Here is a 20,806-nt window from a genome sequence, read left to right as displayed (position 1 = left end):
CGTTGATATGGCAGGCCCCTGAATCATTTTGGGGTTTATTTCCTCCCCTCTGTATTCAGGTGAGCCAATTAACATAATGCCTTCAAAATAGGGGAATCTTGTGGTGCTCCGTGTTATATGTACCAAGATAATCAATATCTTTTGGGTGATACTTTGAGGCTGCTGTGGGAAAACATCCTTAAGATTCCCAGAAGTCCTAGAGAAAGTACTTTGGGCATTACCTTAAGTCATTCAGGGGTTTTAACAAGGGTTCTTGCAGCCATACCCTTGATTTGACTTTGGCCTCAGACTCCTTTAACTTTGAGAAATTTTTACCAGCTGGAAAATCTGGGGATAAGAGATAGTTATATTCACCAAACCGGAAAATCCTTGGGCTTCCATATCTCCTCTAGATTCTGCCTGTAAATTGCACAGTTCCTTCTGCTCATCTCTCTCTCCCTGGACATTCAGTTAGAAGAAGCCCAACCATACTCAACATCTTGTCTGAAGACCTTCTTATCATATTTTTAAAAAGTTTATTAGGTACATTTTCTGTCTTTCAAGTTTCTACAGGCAACATTTGCAGATTAGTCCATCACTATCTAACACCAGTCGTCCTTTCTCCAGCTTCTAATAACCATTCTCTCTCTGCATTCCCAGCCTCCGACAACTGTTTGTTCACCATCCCTCCAGTCTTTGCTAATAGTCTCATAGGGTTTTCTTTCAGCTTCAAACCACCAGCTGGTGCGGGGGCAGATTCCAAGTGCATGAGAGTGGAAGCTACAAGACTCTAGAGGTTAGGATGTGGAATAACATCACTTCTGCTACATTTTATCAGTCAGAGCAAAGCCACAGGGTCAGTCCAAACTCACGGGAGTGGGGGAACAGAGTTGTAAAATATGGTGACAATGTTTTTCAACCTACAGCAGATATCTTTACACTAACATGTGGATCCATCTTTACAATAAATTCCTAAAAGTGAACTTGCTGAGTCAAATGCAAACATGTACTCGTGAAATGTTGCCAAGTCACCTTAAGAGAGGTTGCAGCAATTTTGAATCCCACCAGCAACATGAGGGTGCCAGATGAGCTTTCCCCAGATCTCACAACACAATGTGTTATCCGATTTTTCTCTCTGCTAATCTGACAGGTAAAAATGACATCTTTTCATAGTTTTAATTTGTATTATGCATACTATAAGTGGCATGGGGCATGTTTTATTTACTTAAGAGCCAATTGTATTTTCTTTTCTTGAAACTGGCTCTTTATGTTTGCTATTTTTCCATTTGGTTTGTAGGCTTGGCTCATCATCTTTCAGTGCACTCCAGAACTTATAGGTATAAGTAATGGAGACTTGGATACCAATTTTGGGGCAGGTTCTCTTGAGTCTTTGGATTAAAAGTTTCCTTGCTTACCCAATTTTGGTTTTGCTGAGGGTAACAAGTTCTCTTTTCCCTTGGGAAGGGCCATTGGTATGAGGAGACTATGAGGAGCTCCAAGGGAATACGTGGTTCTCCATTTTGAGAAGACCTGCGTTTCTATAGATTTCCCTGCACATCTCACTGCTCCAAAAGGAGAAAAATCACATAGGGGAGTGGAGAATCCCGAGTCCTAAGTCTGGAGTTGCTTCAGTTTCCTAAAACAGGCGAAAAGAGAGCTGACCATGGAGAACCCCCCTGCATCTGTGTTGTAGTTGACATCTGCCGTTCGTGGGCGCTGGTGTAAAGACTCTGCATTGAAGTCTGGTGACCGTGGCCAAGTGTCGTCCCCTTCACTTCAGTTTATTCGTCTGTAAAAGGAGGGTGATATCACCGGTTTTGAAGCTCAAATGTGAAAGCAATTTGCAAAGCTCCATTGTACAAATATTTGGTGCTCTGATGTACTGCATGCCATCTAGGATCTAATGCAGGTTGTGCAAGCTCAGAGGTTCGAATACATCATTGCCCCCAGGATACCACTATTTCTCTCAACCTGAGATACTAGGTGTTCCTGCCTAACCCCTTGTAATGCTACCATGAGTACTCAGACATGAGGTCAAGGGCACAGCCTGCCACGTGTGCCCAGGACTTCAGGCACCAGCTGCAAGTCAGGGATCCCTCAGGCCACGCTCACTTCAGACCAGCTGGCTACAAATTAGGGGGCTCCCATGACCACCTTCAGGTTCAACAATTTGCTAAAATGAATCACAGAACTTGGAACTTCTGATTATAGTTTTATTATCATGAAAGGATACAAGTTGGAAGCAGCTAAAGGAAGAGACACCCATGGCAGAATCTAGAACTGAGAGGGTACCAAATGCAAACTTTTGTGTCCTCAAGAATGTAGTTCTGTCCTGGCATCGATGTATGGTAATATGCACGGGATTGCCAACCTAAGAAGCTCATCCATCAACCGTGTATATTCAAGAAAGAGCAAGAAGGTCAGTGTGAGAAGCGCTGGGGGGCAGCAACAGGAGATGAGGTCAGAGAGGTAGCTGGATGGAAGCAGGAAGACGTCGGAAGAAGCAGTTCTTGGAATAATCTAGGCAAGGGATCATGGTAATTCTTACAGCAGTAGAAACTTTGAATACATTTTGAAGGTAGACGCAAAAGGAGTGGCTGACAGCTTGGACATAGAGTGAGGAAATACAGTGGCTTTTAGGCTGAGCAACTGGAATGATGCAGAAGACAGGAAGAAACAAGCTTGGACGGGAGGATCAAGAGCTGCTTTGTACATACAGTTTGAGAAGCCTGTTAGGAAACAGTGTGCAGAGGTCACGTAGGCAGTGTATTGAATGAGTGAGCAGTTTGGAAGAGAGGCCTCACCTGGAGGTACAAATCTGAAAGCCATCAGCATGTGGGTGCCTACTGATGAGACTGGATGAGATCACCAAGGACGTAAGTGTAGATAAAAAGGATATGAGATCTAAGGACTGGTTCTAAGGCACCAGCAAAGGAGACTGAGAAGGAGAAATACATGTGGTCAGAAGAAAATTAGGGACCAAGAGAGTGTAGGGTCCTGGAATCTAAGCATTGAAAGCATTTGAAGGAGGAAAGTGAGCTCAGTTGTGTCAAATACAGGTCAGGTAAGAGGAAAATGAGACGTTGACTCTCGAATGTGGCGACATGGAAGGCACTGGTGACTTAGACGAGAGCAGTTTCATTGGGTTTGTGGGATCAAAGCCTGATTGGAGGTGGCTCAAGAAAGATTTCGGCAGGGAGTAGGAGGAAGAAGACAGGAATTCAACTTGAAGTGCTGACAACACTTTTGAGAAGGTTTGCTCAAGAGGGAAGGGAAAGAGGGCTGCTTCTGGGATGGCAGTGTGAGGAACTCTGCAGACTCTCTCCAGTGTAACAAGCCTTACTGGTGAAAATTATTTTTTTTTAAAAGATAACTTTTAAGTCCCTGTAAATTGTCCTAAGGGCATACAGCAAATGAAGAAATATTTATTCAGGAATCTACCAAATCTCTGGCCCACTCCCCTAGCTCAGCATGACAGAAACTCTGCACAGTCAAGGACTACGTTATCTCCCTGTGCAGGGCAGACCACCAGCATTTCTCGTGCATCCAAACTCTGTGGCAAAGGCCAAATTCCGGAGAAGTGCTGCCCAGAGGTAGGGAGCTCTCTTTTCTTCACCAAGCCCCCGTTCATAGGCCAGAGGCTCTATCCAGGCAGGACAGTCTAGACTAATGGGGCCCAATCACCCTCAACCCAGTTCACTCATAGGGCAGAGGTTCCAAATGGCAAGAGGCAAGCCTCAAAGACCAGAGACTTGCCACCCCCACGCAGGGTCCTGCAGAGGCAGGTCAGTCTGAGACACGGGAACCACTGTCCCTGCCACCAGCTCTGAAGCAATAGTGCAGAGATTTTATCCAGGGGGAGAGGTAGGCCAGAAGAACAGAGAATGTCAAGGCTTTCCCCAAGGTAACTGACTTTATTTGAAACAGAATGTGGGGAAGTTTGAGCCTACAGGCACTCTTGAAAACACTGGAGATTTTTGTGGTGAGCAATGAAAAGGAGGCTGGTAGCTCCATGAGGATAGTAAGCTGAACTATAAGGCCACCAAGTTTACCAGAGAGAACCAGGGAAAGAGACAGCTAAGAACAGCCCCACTAGGGGCAGGACCATCCTCATAGATTGACCTCAAAAATTACCCTACACAGAGGACCAGATTTAACTGGTTCAGACTGTGGAATAATTTGTGCCCCATGTCATTGTAGAAAACAATAGAGCAATCAGCTAGCAATTAGTGAAGACTAAGTTGAGTGTGAATATAGATGTAAAAATTAAATAAAATATAAAAAACAAAAAAAATCTAACAAACTGAATTCAGCATCAGTTAGAAGGGATTATACATCATAACAATGTGGGACTTATCCCAACTATGCAAAGTTGTTTAAATAAATCTGAAAGTCAATTAGTCTAATTCTGTATCAAGAGAAGGACAGCAATCACGTGATCATTTCAATAGACCCTGAAAAAGCATTTGACAAAATCCAGCACTCCAATATCCCTTCACAATAAAAATGCTCAACAAACTAGGAATTGTAGAGGATTTCCTCAACCTGATAAAGGACATCTACAAAACACTCACAGCTAACATCATCCTTCATGGTGAAAGACTGAATGCTTTCCCCCTAAGATCCGAAATACGACAAGGATATACTTTCTTGCCACTTCTATTCCACATTGTACTAGAGGCTCTAGCCAGGGTCCTTAGGGAAGAAAGTGAAGTGAAAGTCATCCAGACTGGAAAGGAAGAAGTAAAAATATCTCTATTTTAAATGACATGCTCTCGTATACCAAAAATCATAAGGAATTCACTGAAAAATTATCAGGACTAATAAACAAGTTCAACAAGGTTGCGTGCTATAAGATCAGTTATATATATATATATCATAGTATTTCTAGATACTAGCAAGGAACAATCTGAAAATGAAATTAAGAAAACAATTCCGGAGTTGTGAATTGTTTGGTGAATACACAATGCAACACATATATGATGGATTATAGAAATGTACACTTGAAACCCATATAATTTTACTAACCAATGTCACCTCAATAAATTTAATTTAAAAAAAGATTTAAACTCTGAATGAAGCCAAGGGGAAAAAACACACCATTCCATTCAGAACAACATCAAAAAGAATAAAATACCTAGGAATATATTTAACAAATGAAGTGTAAAGCTTATACTCTGAAAACCACAAAAATTGTTGAAAAAAAATTTAAATAGACTTCAATAAATGGAAAGATATTCTATGTTCATTGTTTGGAAAGTTTAATACCTGCATTTGGAAATACAAGGGACCCAGAATAGCCAAAACAATCTTGAATAAGAATAAAGTTGGAAAACTTGCTCTTCACAATTTCAAAGCTTACTCTAACACTACAATAATGAAGACAGTGTGCTAATGGCATAGTGAGAGACACGTAGATCAATGGACTAGAATTGAGAATCGAGAAAGAAGCCCTCACATTTATATTAGGTTGGTGCAAAAGTAATTGTGGTTTAAAAGGATAAAAACAGGTGGCCAGGTGGCTCAGTTGGTTAAAGTGTGAGCTCTGAACAACAGGGTTACCGGTTCGATTCCCACATGGGCCAGTGAGCTGCGCCCTCCACAACTAGATTGAAGGACAACGACTTGGAGCTGATGGGCCCTAGAGAAACACACTGTTCTCCAATATTCCCTAATAATAAAAGAAAACAGAAAAAAAATTTTTTAAAAAGGTTAAAAACAATTGCAAAAAACGCAATTACTTTTGCACCAACCTAATACGTAGTTCATTGGTGTTTAACAAGGAGGCCACTACAATTCAATCAGCAAAGAATAGACTTTCCTAAAAACAGTGTGGGGACAATTGGAAATCCAGGTGCAAAAATAAAAAAATAAAAGTTGGACACCTTTGTCACAATTTAATATGAGACCAACAAAGGCATAAGACAGTCAGTCATACAGGTGAGTGAGAGAATGCATGAGAGAAATTAAATGATTGCTGAACTATACCAAGGGCCCACTTGAGGTCAGTGATCACAATTTCATTGCAAGGCAGACCAGTCAGCCCGGTTTTGTGTTTTTCTCCAACCACCAGCAACTGTATGGTGTGGGTGTGCAGTAGGCATACAGTTGGATTTAAACAGGATTGTGATTCTGCCAAGGAGTCCTACAGAGAAAGGAAGAAGTGGGTCTAAGTAAAATAGCCCTCATTTACAAGGACTGAAGGGGGATCTGAGGACAGTCAAGGCTGAGTAAGAGCGAGAAGGTATAAAGAATGGTCAGAGAAGAGACTGAGGACATGGGGAGATTTTCTGATCATTGATCACAAACACCAGAGGACACAAGAGTCTGGAGGGCTGAGTAATAGAATCAGAGAAGAGAATTTACAGAGGCCCACAGGCATTAAATCCCAAGGTATTTAGAATGTCCTGGGCTTCCTGGGCTTCTTACAGTGAGTGACTTAAATAGGTAAAGGTCATGATGAGATTAGTCCTGATGGTCCCAAGTCAGATAGCAGTGTCAAGGCTGTCAACATTGGGTTGGGGTTTGGGGGTGGGAGGCCTTCCTTAGCAGCATGCAGATGAGAGGAAATAGCAACAGCTCTCCTTTTATTAAGTGTTTGGAATATACCAGGCTCCATGCAAATTGCCCTTCCTCATTGTCTTATTTATGCTTCATACTTCCCTCTGAGGCATGCTTTATGTCCCAATTTGGGAACAAATTGACACAGTCTACCATTAGGGTTACAGTGTCCCAAGGGTGCTGCAGCAGTGGGAGAGAGGAAAGATTATTGCATCATTTCTTCCAACTCTTCTTTTTAAAATAACTGTTTTTTTCTCTTAAATATCACACAACCATCATTTCTTTCTTTGTAAGGAAACTAAGATAAACAACAAAAATTAAAACCAGCATCACATGTAACCAGTATTAAAACCTGTTGCATATATATTTCAACCTCTTTAAAAATTAATAAATGTATGTAAGCCTATTTATAAGCAAATTGTTAATAAACTTTGTTTTGCAGAGTAGTTACAGAAAAACTGAGCAGAAAATACAGAGCGTTCCATGCCCCCGCCCCCCCACAGTTTCCCCTTAACATTTTGCTTTCCTGTGGTGTCTTTATTGCAGTTGGTGAAGTAATACGGATACATTGTCATTAACTAAAGCCCATAGTTTACATTTGTGCTAACTCTTTGTGTTGTAGAGTTGTATGGGTTTTGACAAATACATAATGTTATGTATCCATGTGAGTGTCAGTGTCATACAGAATAGTTTCACTGACCTAAAAAACCCGGTGCTCCACCTACCTATTCATCCTTTCCTCCTTCCTGAGGAAACTCTGGCAGCCACTAATCTTTTTGGTTTCCATAGTTTTGCCTTTTCCAAAACATTTTATAGTTGGAATCATACAGTATGTAGCCTTTCCTGACTGGCTTCTCCCACTTAGCAATATGCATTCCCCTGCGTCTTTTCATGGCTTGATAGCTAATTTCCTTTATTTATTGAGTAACATTCCATTGTGTAAATGATTTTCCATTTACCTGTTGAAGGACTTCTTGGTTACTTCCTGTTTTGGGCAATTATGACTAAAGCTGTTATAAGCCTTCATGTGCAGGTTTTGTGTAGACATAAGCACGATTGCTGGAGAGCATGGTAAGACTATGTTGAGGTTGGTAAGTGGCTTTATCGTTTTGCATTTCCACCAGCAATAAATGAGAGTTTCTGTTGCTCCACCCCCTCACCAGCATTTGGTATTGTCCGTGTTTTGGATGTCAGCCAATCTAATAGGTGTGCAATGGTATTCGTTATGTCAGTTTGCAATTCCCCAAAGACATATGACATTGAGCATCTTTTCATAGGCATATTTCCCATCTATATATCTTCTTTGCTGATATGTCTGTTTAGATCTTTTGCTCCCTTTTTAATTGGGTTGTTTGTTTTTCATTGTTGTTTCAAGTGTTCATTGTATATTGTAGATATAAGTCCTTTACAGATATGCGTTCTGCAAATATTTTCTCCCAATCTGTGACTTGTCATTTCATTCTCTTAACAAGTCTATTATTCTTGATTAACAAAAAATATTGTGAACATCTCTCTAAGTTAATTCATTCACTACATCATTTTTCCTGTCAGAATAATATTTCTTGGAATGAAGGTTGCAGTGTCCATTTAAGCAGTCTCTTACTGCTGGGTCTACAGGTCCATTCTAATCATTAGTATTGCATACAACGTAAAGGGGAACAATCTTGTAACTAAATCTTTGTGTGCAATCTTATTTTCTTAATATACATTTCTAGAAGTGGAATAGCTGGATCAAACGGTTATGTTTCTGAAGCTTTGGACCTTTATTAAAATTGTTCTACAGAAAATTTCTCCCAGTTTACACTCTTCTTAGCATTGTAGGAGAGAGTACCTATTTCCCCAATCTCTTGTCAAGTAGGTTTTACAAAATGCTTTAGAAATGGAAATAGCTTTCTTTTTCCTTCTGAACATAAAAATACTCATGCTTATGCTGTCATTTAAAACTACTTGCAAATTGAAAGTTTAAAAATAGATTTTCATTATTTTAATTTGTATTGTTTCAATTGCTAATGAAGTTAAACATTTTGTCAGGAAAAATATATTATCTTTTGTCCCACTTAAATGACTAATCAAATTGATATGTAATAATGTTTTGTTATAATATTTATAAAATAGCTTTTGAATACTTGTTCTGATGTGATACTTTTTTTTTTTTAAAGATTTTATTGGGGAAGGGGAACAGGACTTTATTGGGGAACAGTGTGTACTTCCGGCACTTTTTTCCAAGTCAAGTTGTTGTCCTTTCAGTCTTAGTTGTGGAGGGCGCAGCTCAGCTCCAGGTCCAGTGGCCGTTGCTAGTTGCAGGGGGCGGAGCCCACCATCCCTTGTGGGAGTCCAACCGGCAGCCTTTGGAGTTAGGAGCACTGAGCTCTAACCGCCTGAGCCACCGGCCCGGCCCACGTGATACTTTTTTTTTAACTTTTAGAAACTGTTTATTTTCTGTCAGCCTCATTTCTATTTTGCGTAAGAGTTTGTGGAAGAACAGCTTAGGACACTGAGTGGTTGTTCCTACCCGTTCAGCGGCCTGAGCAGTAGGGGCTGCAGACCAGTCCCAGTGGCAGCTGACACTCCAGTCTTCAGTAGGAAACTGCTGAGTAGACACAGAGAGCACTGCTCGCCTTCAGACCAGTCTGCGTCCTCAGGTTGAGCAACAGTGAACTTGGGAGCTGGAGCCGTCCATTCACCCTGAAATTCCTCCTTGGGCACAGCCACTTCAGCAGCAGCCTGCTCTTCCTTTTCAATCTCCTAAGGGTCTCTGCAGAAGTAGAAATCAGGCTTGACCTCCATAGGTGCTCGCAGGAGATGGTGCCACGCATGTGCAGAACTTCCCGGGCGGGCGTCGACCACGTCAGACCCACGGAGTGAGCGCCCTTGTTGCTGCGAGGGATGGCCATGTCCACACAGCGCAGAGGAGAGTGTTACACAGAGCAGTGGTCGGCAGGTTGACCTGATGCCTCTGTGAGAGGCCGGTGGTCAGCCCGGGGATGGGTAACCACCCGGAGTCTCGGCTCCCAGGATCTGGTTAGTGAAGGTCCCAGGAGTGAAGCGGCCAGCAACAGGAGTGGCTCCGGTGGCAGCAGCAAACTTCAGCACAGCTCGCTGGCCAGTATTGTTGGACAATACGACACTGACATCAGCCGGGTTTTCAGTGTCAGCAATGGCACGAGCTGCCAGCAGAAGCTTCTCCCAGGTTCTCTTCAGATTTATGCATATGTCATGCAGGGTACCATGCAGGGTCTCAGCTCCTGCTCCCTGCATAAGAACGCAGGACATGGTGAGGCCAAACAGGAACACCAGCGGAGCCATAGATAGGGGAGTCATACCACTATATTCTCACTAGCAGCTGGGCTGGAGGAACAGGAAGCAGGAGCCACACGATCCGCAACCTGCCGTCCACTTCTCTGCCAACCAACCAACAACCAACCCCCTAGCGTAGCCACGGCAGTTATATTAGTGGCCAATGGCTAACTGGTTATAGCTGATGGCCAACTAGCCACAGCTGATGGCCATCTACTACCCAAGCCAGCACCTTTCCATGTGAGGCCGAGAGCCTGGAAACTGCTCTCTGGGACTCTTGTCCCCACAGCGTATGATGTAGATGACATCACGTTTCCATTTGTAGATGTACTGCTCCATTTGGAAGTCAAGGTTGGTGCCACCTAAGAGGGTTCCCGCTGCAAGGAATTTGAGGACATCCTCTTCCTTCATTTACAGGACATCAAGGGCTCTGGACACTGTGAAAGATTCCCTTTAAGTTACGTGGGAACCGAGAACAGCGCAGTATGGGTCCCTCTCTGGGTAGCGTGGAAAAAGCCCGACATGGTACTTTGCCGGGTATTACATAAACATGTATAGAAAAATCAATCCCTGACCACTAAGAAATCACAGTCCAAGAAAGTCAGTGGCCAGTCCACAAATGTTTATTAAATGCTTATTATTTGCCTGGAAATATTTTGTTATAACAGCTTTATCGAGGTATAATTAACATGCAAGGAACTGTACATGTTTAAAGTGCACAACTTAATAATCTGTAACATATGCCCAAACCTGTGAAACCATTGTCACAATCACTTCATGTTTCATCTCTCAGAGGTCACTGTCCTTCATTGTCTGATGGCCTATGTGTTGACATTCACTGTTCCATATATTTTGTCTGGTTTTCTAGTTATTTAAGATGGGTGGGTATATTCAGTCTCCATTATTCCATCTTGATCAATGATAAAAGGCTGCTTGGCACTATTTTAAGTGCTGGACCTATTAGAAGTGAACAAAATGGAGAAAATCCCTGGCTTCAAACAGCTTACCTTCTGGAGGGGGATGGCATATAATAAACACATGAAAGAAAAAGTAATATGCATGAATTATTTCAGAAAATGTGTGTCGACCAAATAAAATGGCAATGTAATAGGCAGTAAAGGCTTGTCTAAAGGGAGGTGACATTTGAGGAGATGAATTATGAGGAGGAGGCTATCGCTTTGAGGAGCTAAGTAAGATAAGAGTGTTCTCAGGTAAGGATACACAAGTCCAAAGACCCCAAAACAGAAATGTTTGGCTTGTTTGATAGGACACAGACAAAGCCAGTGTGGCTGGAGGTTACTTAAGGTGGGAGTCGAGGTGTGGTAGGTAGAAAAGGATTGTATGTAGGTCATTGTTCCAGTTACCCCTCACTGCATAACAAAACACCCTAAAAGTGGCACAGAACAACAATCATTCATTTTGCCTATGAATCCACAGGTGCCTGGGGTTAGCTAGGAGCTCTCACTATGTCTCTCCTGTCGTTAGAGACAGGTGGTGGCTGGGCCCGGGGTCATCTCAAAGCATCTTCAATCACATGTCTAGAATCTGGGCTAGGGAGACAAACCACTGGAGGCGGGAACATACCTGACTACTTGACTATCTTTCTCTCTTTCTCTGTGGGCTCTCCACGGAGACTTAAGGTAGCCCAACTTCTTACACGAAAACTGGAGGTTTTCAAAGTACCTGAACAGAAATTGACAGAAGCTTCAGGGTATTTCCAAACCTAGCCTTAAAAGTCAGTGTCACTTTGTCCACATTTGGTTCCTTAAGGTAGTCACAAAGATTCACCCAGGTGCAAGGGGGAGGGAACACAGACTCGATTTCTTGTTGGAAGAATATCAAATAATGTGTGCACATGCCAATATGTTCCATACATGCCAAGACTGCTAGGACACACGTGAAACCATGCATGGTACCTAACCCTGTATATGCTGGTTTTTTTCTATACATACATACCTACATAATGTTTATTAATTAGGTACAGTTAAGAGATTAACAACAACTAATAAAATAGAACAATTATAACAATAAACTGTAATAAAAGTTAGTGAATGTGGGGGTCTGTCTCTGTCTCTCAAAATGTCTTATTGTAACCTTTATCCTTTACTTGCAGTAAATGGCTTGGTGTCTTTCTAGGGGCCTTGCTGAAGTCTTCGTATAGGCTCAATGCTTTCTGGGGCAACACATTGCCATCAATCAGAACACGTTTTCTGTTCCTGTCTTCCACCCACAAATTTAATGGCTTTTCCATCTAACTAAGTATGTATCATGCACTATGGTCATAGCGTTTGCAGTTTGAGGTGCTACAGCCAAAGTAGCACGAATTTCTTTTTCCTTCTTCACAATCTCATGGATAGAAGATTCGTTCTTACTGTAAATCTTAGCAACCTAAGCATACATTTTTTTCATTCCTTATTAAGTCAAGAACTTTCACTTTTTCACATAAAGGAAGCACTTTACAGCCTCTCTTTGGCATATTCGAATTGTCAGCACCACTATTCTTGAACTTTGGGACCATAACTAAGTAAAATAAGGGTGACCTGAACACAAGCACTTCAATACCACAACGGTTCATCTGATAACCCAGAGGGCTCCTCTGTGACTAACTATTGGGGAGCGTCTACGGTGTGGAGACGGGGGACAAAGGGATGAGTCACGTCCTTGGCAGGACACAATGGGATGCCATGAGATTTCATCATGCTACTCAGAACGTCACACAATTTAAAACTTATGAATTGTTTATCTCTGGAATTTTCCATTTTATATTTTCAGACTGCAGTTGACCACAGGTAACTGAAACCACAGAAAGTGAAAACACTGATGGCTGTACCAGTAAACACAATTAGAAAATAAAACTGTGAAAATGATACCACTTACAAGAGTGGTAAAACAAATACCAACTACCTAGGAATAGATCCAACAAAAAATGTATAAGAATTTTATGCAGAAAATGATAAAACTTTATTGAGAGAAACAAAAAACTAAATAAATGAATATATTATTTTCAAGGACCAGAAAACCGATAATTATAAAGATATCAGGTTTTCTCAAATTGGTCCATAGATTCAATACAATACCCGTCAAAATATCCACAGCTTTTTCTGTAGACCTTGACAAGTTAATTTTAAAATGTTTATATGGAAACGTGAAGGATTAAGAATACCAAGCCACTCTTGAAGAAAGAGGAAGAAGAGGAAGAGTAGGGGCTTTCTGCACTTGACATGAGACTTACCATAAAGCCAGTGTGATACATTGTTAGGGTGATATGATATTGCCACAAGGAACACAAATAGAAAAATGGATAGACAAATAGACCAATTTAATAAAAGAGCCCAGAAACAGACCCATACACATATGGATATTGATTTATGTCAAAAATGGCATTGCCAAAGAGGGAAGGAAAATGGTCTCTTCAGCAAATGGAGTTGGAATAATCGGATATCCACATGGAAATAAGGAAGAAAAGGGAAGGATGGAGGGAGGGAGGAAGGTATACACTCTGCAGAAATATGCACTGGGAGACATGTACAAGAATGTTGGTAGCAGCATTTCTCATAATATCTTAAGTTAGAGACAATCCAAAAATTCAACACTAGGGTGAATAAATGTGACATATTCATAAAATAGAGAATTTTACAGCAACAAAATGAATAAACCAAAGCCTCATATAGGTGAACCAATTAAAAACATAATATTGAATGAAATAAGCCAGACACAGAGTACGTGATTTCATTTACATAACATTCAAAACCAGAGAAAACTTTGAAAAAACAAAGTGATAAGCTATAAAGAGAGGTAAGTCAGGATAGTGGTTATCTGTATAAAGGAGATATGGGTTAACAATGGGAAGGGGTTGTGAAGTGGGGCTTCTAGAGTGCTGGCTATACCTTACCGGGGGTGCCAAAAAAATGTATACAAGTGGCAACTTTGGTCAACGTTGCTCAAGCAGTAGTTTGCTGTAATCAGAAGTGTCTGGATGCTGATGGTAACCACTCTGAGCACCTCTTGTAATTACAGAAGTCAAACATTACTTGTAGTCATCTTTTGTTATTGATATCTATTGAGTATTACAATTTTAATAGTTTTTTCCTTTCTTAAAATGTATACATTTCTTTTTTTTGGCACCATCGGTATGTCTTGACCTGGATGGTAATTATGTAATATTTGCTTTATAGTAATTCATGTAGTAGTTGTACATGTATGTTTTATGTATTCCTCTATATGCATATTTCACAAGGAAATGTTTTTTAAAAACGAAGTTCACTTTGGCTACTGTGAAGGCAGGCAAGTGTGCAAGCACAAAGGCCACTTGTCCAGTAGACATGATGGAGGTTTGGACTATTACGGCTGAGAAGTGGTGAGATTTGGGAAATATTTTAGAAGGTAATAGGACTTGACGTGGAAACATAAAGGAATAAAAAGATGAAGCAACAAACATGCTGATCATCCTAAAACACAGAAAATATGCAAGAGAGTTAGCTAAGCTTTTAAAACAGAAAACATTAATATGAAGTACTAGGTTGTGTGAATGGGTGTTAGCTGGAAGACTTCTGTCCAACTGGTTAGGGGAGGCTTCACAAAAAAGCTGGGAAAACAAAGACTTGATACAGACTGTGGAGGAAAAGGATGAAGGGATGATACAATTAAGAGGAGTAGCTGATAGTTTATAGGTAGAAGATTAGTGTGGATGGTTCTGTCCCCTATTGCACATTATTTTCTTTTTGAGATATTTCACGTTATCTCTTGAATAGATTTTTATCAACTTACAACTATCACTCAGATCCCAATAAAAGGTGTAGCACGTCATTTCAAACACAGTAGCTAGTCCATAAATTCTGATTGAACTATGAAGTTTTGAACAAGCACACCACACAAGCCTGGAACCCAGGATCAGCCGTAAGCTGACGTGGCACATACCTATGATCCTGGCTGCCTCTATAACAATGCCTCTGTCCTATGTACGTACTACACAGCAATAACTTCGGCATCATTGCCTTCGTTTTAACTTTAGGGTGTTACTGGAAATTTTATTTTTGAAACAACTTTTTCTCATTAGGTAAAATGATGAGCGTGGGACTAAAGGGGGGAGCATACAGGTAATAATGTCTAGAAACAGAAGTTTGTGGGGAGACTTGTCAACCCACTTTACATATCTAGGAAGGCTTCCTGATCAGTCAGAGTTAATTTGAGAATCATCAGAATTAACAATAAAAGGAGGGAGGATTTTTTTTAGGCTTGTGAGAAAAGGAGAGTGGGACAAGCAGTGATTTTAAAACTCTTTGGACCACTTCGTGAATTAAATATATAACCACTATGCTGTGTACCTGAAACTAATATAATATTGAATGTCAACTGTAATTGAAAATAAATTAAAAAAGAAAACTCGTTGGAGTCTGATTTAGTATGTGATTTTGGCATGATTCTCCCTTTCATACACACAAAACATGACATTAAAAAACTTACTGTTGGTCTGAATGAGAGTGAATTTACTTTGATAGATATCTGAGATTCCACTACAGCCCTTAAGACAACTGAAAACGAGAACATAGAACACCAGTGGTGGAGAGAAAGTGACAAAGGGAAGATTCTATTAACTCGAGTATAGGCAAAGTGAGATAATAGCTAGTGCTCACACAACATTAACTGTCAACTAGGCACCATTCTAAGGAGTTCCTGTATTAACTCACTTAATTCTCACAAGAACGCTGTGAGGTCATCCTCATCTTATAGATGAAGGCACTGAGAGTGTGGTTGAGTTGGCTGAAATCGCAGAAGTGGAATTTGAAGCCCAGCATTCTGACTCTAGAATCCCATATTGTTAACCAAGGTGCTGGACTGTATCTTTTCCTTAGAAAAAGAGGAAGAGATAGTATAAATTCTGGAACTTCTTTTTTGCATAGCTTATGCAAATTTGAAAAAAAAACATCCGCTGAGGTTTTTAAGTCAAAGGTCCAAGATAAACAATTAGATTTTTGGCTTTCAAGAAAATTGAAATACCTTACAGCCACGTAATGGATTTGGTTCATTAAATTGCAGCACTTTAAGGAAAGAGGTAAGGAGTGTTCTACACTGACTAATACACGAATTATCGTTGGTCACAAGAGCTGTCATAATCGAAGTCTTCTTTGTAATCTCTTGACACTGAAGAGTATGAAAAACAGTGGGAAAACAATTCGCCTTCCAAATCAAGGAGAATGGAGAATGGTGTTGGAAAGTTAACTTTTCTGCTGGGCTCCGGAGCTCGAACATATGACAGCTACAAACGAACTGGACAAACGCGGTAAGACGTGGACTTCTTTTACAAACGGGCACACCCACTCAGACCGGCCGCACAATCGATCATAACTGGAAGCAGAGTTGCTGTGATGTAATGCGTTTGGGTTTCTTGAACACCTACAGGTCACCTGCTTTTTAAAGCCTCCCCTCGAGATGCTCGCCCTCCGGCCCGGGCATCCCCCTGGATACACCTTCGGGGGCCCCCCGGCCCCCACCTGGACGTCGGCCCTGCGCCCGGGCCCGGGTGGGAGGAAGGGGCGGTGGAGCCGAAGCGGAGAGGCGCGCAACGGTCCAGTCCCCCTTCACCGCGGCCCCACGCGGCGCCCTCCCTCGCGGGGGCTGAGACTGAAGAGGAAGTGGGGAGGCTCCGCTCGGTCCGCGCAGCAGCACCTCATGCCCCCGCCCTTCTCCTCGGCACCGGGCTCCGGCGCGCCCCCTCCGCGGCCCTCCCCCCGGGAGAGGCGCGCGCGGCGCGGGCGGGCGCGCGGAGAGAAGCCGCCGGGAGCGGCTGGCCCGCGCCCCGCACCAGGTACCCCAAGACGCGTGCCCACGGGCCAGCCGGGCCCCAGGGCGACCCGGGAGACCGCGGCGGCCGGAAGCGCAGACGCGTCACTTCCGGGCGGTGCAGTGGCCGCCGCTAGGAAGATGGCTGCGCCCTGTGGCTCGGAGCGGCCCGCCAACTCGCCGCTCAAAATCCCGAAGATGGAGGTGCTCTCCCCGGCCTCTCCTGGTGGCCTGAGCGACGGGAACCCTTCGCTGTCCGATCCTTCCACGCCTCGGGGCGCCTCCCCGCTCGGGCCAGGCAGTGCGGCGGGCTCGGGGGCAGCGGCGTCCGGGGGTCTCGGGCTGGGGCTGGGGGGCCGCAGCGCCGCCTCGTCCTGGGGGGCCCCCGCCGCCGCCTGCCGCGGCATGTCGTGGACGCCGGCCGAGACCAACGCGCTCATCGCAGTGTGGGGCAACGAGCGGCTGGTGGAGGCGCGGTACCAGCAGCTGGAGGGAGCTGGCACGGTGTTCGGCAGCAAGGCCCCCGGGCCGGCCATGTACGAGCGCGTGTCCCGGGCCCTGGCCGAGCTGGGCTACGAGCGGACCCCGTCCCAGTGCCGGGAACGCATCAAGGTAACCGGCCGCCCGGCCCGGGGCTGCGAACCCGAGGCAGAGAGGAGGCGGGGAGCGGGCCTCGGGGGCGGGGCCGGTCCGAGCTCGGGGCGCCCTCCCGGGCCCCGGGGGCCACTCGCATCTCGCCGCTTTTTTCTTCTTTCCCTGGGAAGGAGGTTTTTTTCCAGATGGCCGCCAGCCCGTAGGTTTCCTGAGTTTGAAGTTGGGCGTGCCTGCCGCCGCCCCTCTTTCTTGCCAATGGAAGACGTCCCTGCGCTCTGAAGTTGGTGGTTTCTCCTTGTGTGCGCCGTGGGCGTCCCCGAGCCCGGGCGCCTCTCGCCCCGCCGCCGCCGCCGCCTCGCTTTGTTCCAGGCAGAGGGGCGCCCAGGCTGAGGCTTACGGTCCGGGCGGGGTGAGGAAGGGTAGCAGAGGGGGGGCAGTGGGCCCCCAGTGTAGGAATGTTCCAACGAGGGCAGTGGCTGAGCCGTGCAGCAAGCGCCTTCGGACGGCCGGCTTTTGTGTCAGTCGTCTTGCTGCTGACTTGAGCTGTGAAGGACCAGTAAGACTGGAGATGCTTTGGAGAATTGGAAAGGCTCGGTTGCAGCCAGATAGTGCATTGTTTTCACGGAGTTAGCCTGGCTGAGAGTTGGTTTGGAATTTGGAGTGTCGATGCCTCCTGAGTTTGATTGGCTTGGAGTCTGTTTCGGACTAAGCTCCTTCATGAAAGCCAGCTTTTCCCTGCTTTAGTTATTGTGCCGGATGTGGGGACAAGTAAAGCTTTCAGTGTACATCTGGCTATGCTGTGTACCTGGATGTTTAAATACAGAGGCTTAATTTGGGTTAGGAATTTTACCACCAGCCAGATTATTGTTGTGCTGTTTCTACTGGTTTTTAATCTAGGCGTTCAGATTGGCATTGTAAGATGATGTGGAAGTGTTTTTTTTAAGTAAGAGTTCCTTTACCATAGTGTCTGCTAAAAGATCCTGGTAGTATTCTTTCTGCCATTTTCACTCAACTACTTGCTCATAGTCGTAATATCTGTGTACTTCTTTACTGGTAGGGATGGCATTTTTTGCCCAAACTCCTTGGGAATCGAAAGCAAAGAAACAAATGTGATCACTGAAATCGTAGCCTTACACAATTATGAGATGGATATCCAAGAAATCCAGATTATATTAATGGACACACAAATACAACCTTAAAAAATTCTGAGAATCCCACACCCCTGAAAACAAATCTTTAGATTCCAGTTTCAAAAATGCCGATTTAGAACAACTAACTCAGAAATTTCTTTCCCTTTATTGTGTTGATGAGACTTGCAAAAAGAAATTCGGTAATCCTTTTTGCTTTAGATTTTTCAAAATAGAAACAGAGGTTCACAGGGAAGAAACACCGTTTGTGGTCTCATGTACATGAAATACCTACCAAAATTAAATTATGAAAACTCAGTAAATAATTTCCTCTAAGTTTGAAAAGAGGGAGAGATACATAGGAACCAGTTTTTTTCATGAAACTTTCTGTTAGTTACAGTTTCAACATGTTGATGTAACTGCTTTCATCTCATCATCCGAAGGTGTCAGAAAGCTTGAGTCTTATTCCAGCCTCTTAGGACCCTGACCACCTTCCTGAATAACCTCAAAGCACATCACTTCCATTGTCTGGACTGCCTCATTCCTCTTATCTGTACAATGGAAGTATTCAAATTGTAAATATGGAAATTGAATTAAGAGCTCTTGGGTTTGCTACCAAAGTACAATTTTTACTATCCAGTGAACATGTATCTTTCTAAGTGCATAGGATTTTACTTAAAATCAGATACAAACATTTGTTTATTGCTGCAGAGAGTTTCATTTTGAAGTCTGACATGTCCCGTTATTTATATTTGTTCAGTCATTTGGATAAAATGGATGTGTTTGAGACTGTTCTGCACAGATTATTGCTTGGTTCTGATGCTTTGTTGCTTTTTGTTTGTTTGCCAGAAGAAAATTTGTCTGCTAACAATTCCAACCTAATTTTGGAACCAGGTAAACAAATAGGTGGTTTTCTGTCTAGTCATTACATGATTTTGCTCCTTTTGTATAAGCCTTTTCTTTATACCTCCATTCACCAAATACTTGAGCACTCACTGTGTACAGGGCTGTCTGCTAGATGTTAGGATGAATAGAAATTGTAATATACCATCTGAGAGCTTCAGGGCAGTCAAAGTCTATATACAGACATCAGAGTTAAAAAGCTGTACAAGACAACCCACGGGACGGTATACTTGATTAAGTGTCATATACTAAAATGACTCACTGTTATACTAAAGCAGACAATAAGTGTGATGACTTCAAAAGAGGGAGAGATCTCATTACAGTCCACACTGTAGTAGTTGAAAGATCTCTAGACTTAGAATTTATGAAAGCATTCACTTCTGAAAGCATGCTATATATATTCACACTTTCCGTCAGTCAATCTGATACACTGCAAAATTCATTCTCAAGTCCCATATTTTTGGGTTTTCTCCAAACATTTGCCTCTTGAGTGTGGGCTTTATGTCTTTGAAACAGATGTGTCCTTCTGCTTCTGCCTGAAGGTGAAATGCAAGGTGATTGCATGACCCAAAACACTTGTCTTTGCTGGCTCAATGCTGGTGCTCATCAAATGGGCTCAAAAGTAGTAGGGAGTTTTCTGCCCAGCAAACATAATGATTAATTTTTTAGGGACATTGCTTAGATTTATTCATCAGTAATTGTCATAATCTTTGAAGCAAATTTCATACTTTAGCAGACAAATCACAGTATAGTATATTTGGTCATTTATTTTTGCTGTTAAGCCTTGTCATTATTTGTGAGAAACAATAGGGCAAAGATAACTTGGAGCCAAAAGATACCCTTGTCCCTGTATAATCATTGTAATGGACTCTGCCCACCTCTGAAGACTTTTCTCTGGTGTTTGTAGACAAGATTTTCCCTTTGCGTTATCGTTGAAAGATTGCCAATAAATATGGGATACCACTCAGGTAGTTCGTAAGAAAGATTCAGACTTGGTTCCTTCCATTTTTTTTTTTAAAGATTTATAGAGTTTAGTATCTTAAAAAAACCACTCTTGTTTATTTAAGTGTGTTTTTCCAGGACCCATCAGCTCCAAGTCAAGTAGTTGTTTCAGTCTAGTTGTGGAGGGCACAGCTCACAGTGGCCCATATGGGGATGGAACCAGCAACATTGTTGTCGAGAGCACCGCACTCTAACCAACTGAGCCAACCTGCCTGCCCCTTCTTCCGGTTTTCACATAGTCAGTTTCTGTTGTTCCCATGCCACTGTGACCCGAAAGCTTGTGTATTCCAGTTTGCTTGTCTGCTTGTGAATCTGACGGGCTTGCTGTGTATCTTGCAAGTATACAGTCATGCACCACATGACAATGTTTTGGTCCACAGTAGACCACCTATGACACTATTTGGCCTATGTATATGATTAGGGGTAGTAGGCTGTCGTAGGCTGTTGTAGGCTGTAGTGTGTAGTAGGCTGTAGTGTGTAGTAGGCTGTACCAGGCTTGAGGCAGTGCCCTCACTCCCATGTTTGCACAGTGAGGAGGTTGCCTAGCAACACCTTTTTCAAAA

General features: G+C 43.0%; 1 protein-coding gene and 1 pseudogene across 5 annotated transcripts in view; one reads left to right on the top strand and one right to left on the bottom strand.

Moving 5' to 3' along the window:
* Window positions 1–2,399: 2,399 nt before the first annotated feature.
* Window positions 2,400–13,090, bottom strand: LOC308492315 (small ribosomal subunit protein uS2-like; annotated as a pseudogene). The gene is made up of 3 exons: window positions 13,070–13,090; window positions 9,053–9,792; window positions 2,400–2,414 (listed from the first exon to the last, which is right to left on the bottom strand). The product of its transcript is annotated as a small ribosomal subunit protein uS2-like (transcript).
* Window positions 13,091–16,739: 3,649 nt separating this feature from the next.
* MSANTD2 (Myb/SANT DNA binding domain containing 2) overlaps window positions 16,740–20,806 on the top strand; it is a gene marked incomplete at its 5' end in the record, with an annotated part of 30,341 nt that continues 26,274 nt past the window's right edge. For 2 of the 4 annotated variants that reach the window (XM_081037978.1, XM_081037979.1), the window contains one exon: window positions 16,759–17,229. In XM_081037978.1, the coding sequence (XP_080894104.1) occupies window positions 16,759–17,229 (471 nt within the window). Of the gene's footprint in view, window positions 17,230–20,806 lie in introns of all 4 variants that reach the window. The other 2 variants (XM_081037977.1, XM_081037976.1) reach the window with 2 other exon arrangements.

The sequence above is a fragment of the Rhinolophus hipposideros genome (genome assembly GCF_964194185.1).
Source record: "Rhinolophus hipposideros genome assembly, chromosome: 24".
Taxonomy (NCBI): domain Eukaryota; kingdom Metazoa; phylum Chordata; class Mammalia; order Chiroptera; family Rhinolophidae; genus Rhinolophus; species Rhinolophus hipposideros.
The sequence above is the reverse complement of the archived record's forward strand: the minus strand, read 5'-3'. Positions and strand labels throughout refer to the sequence as shown.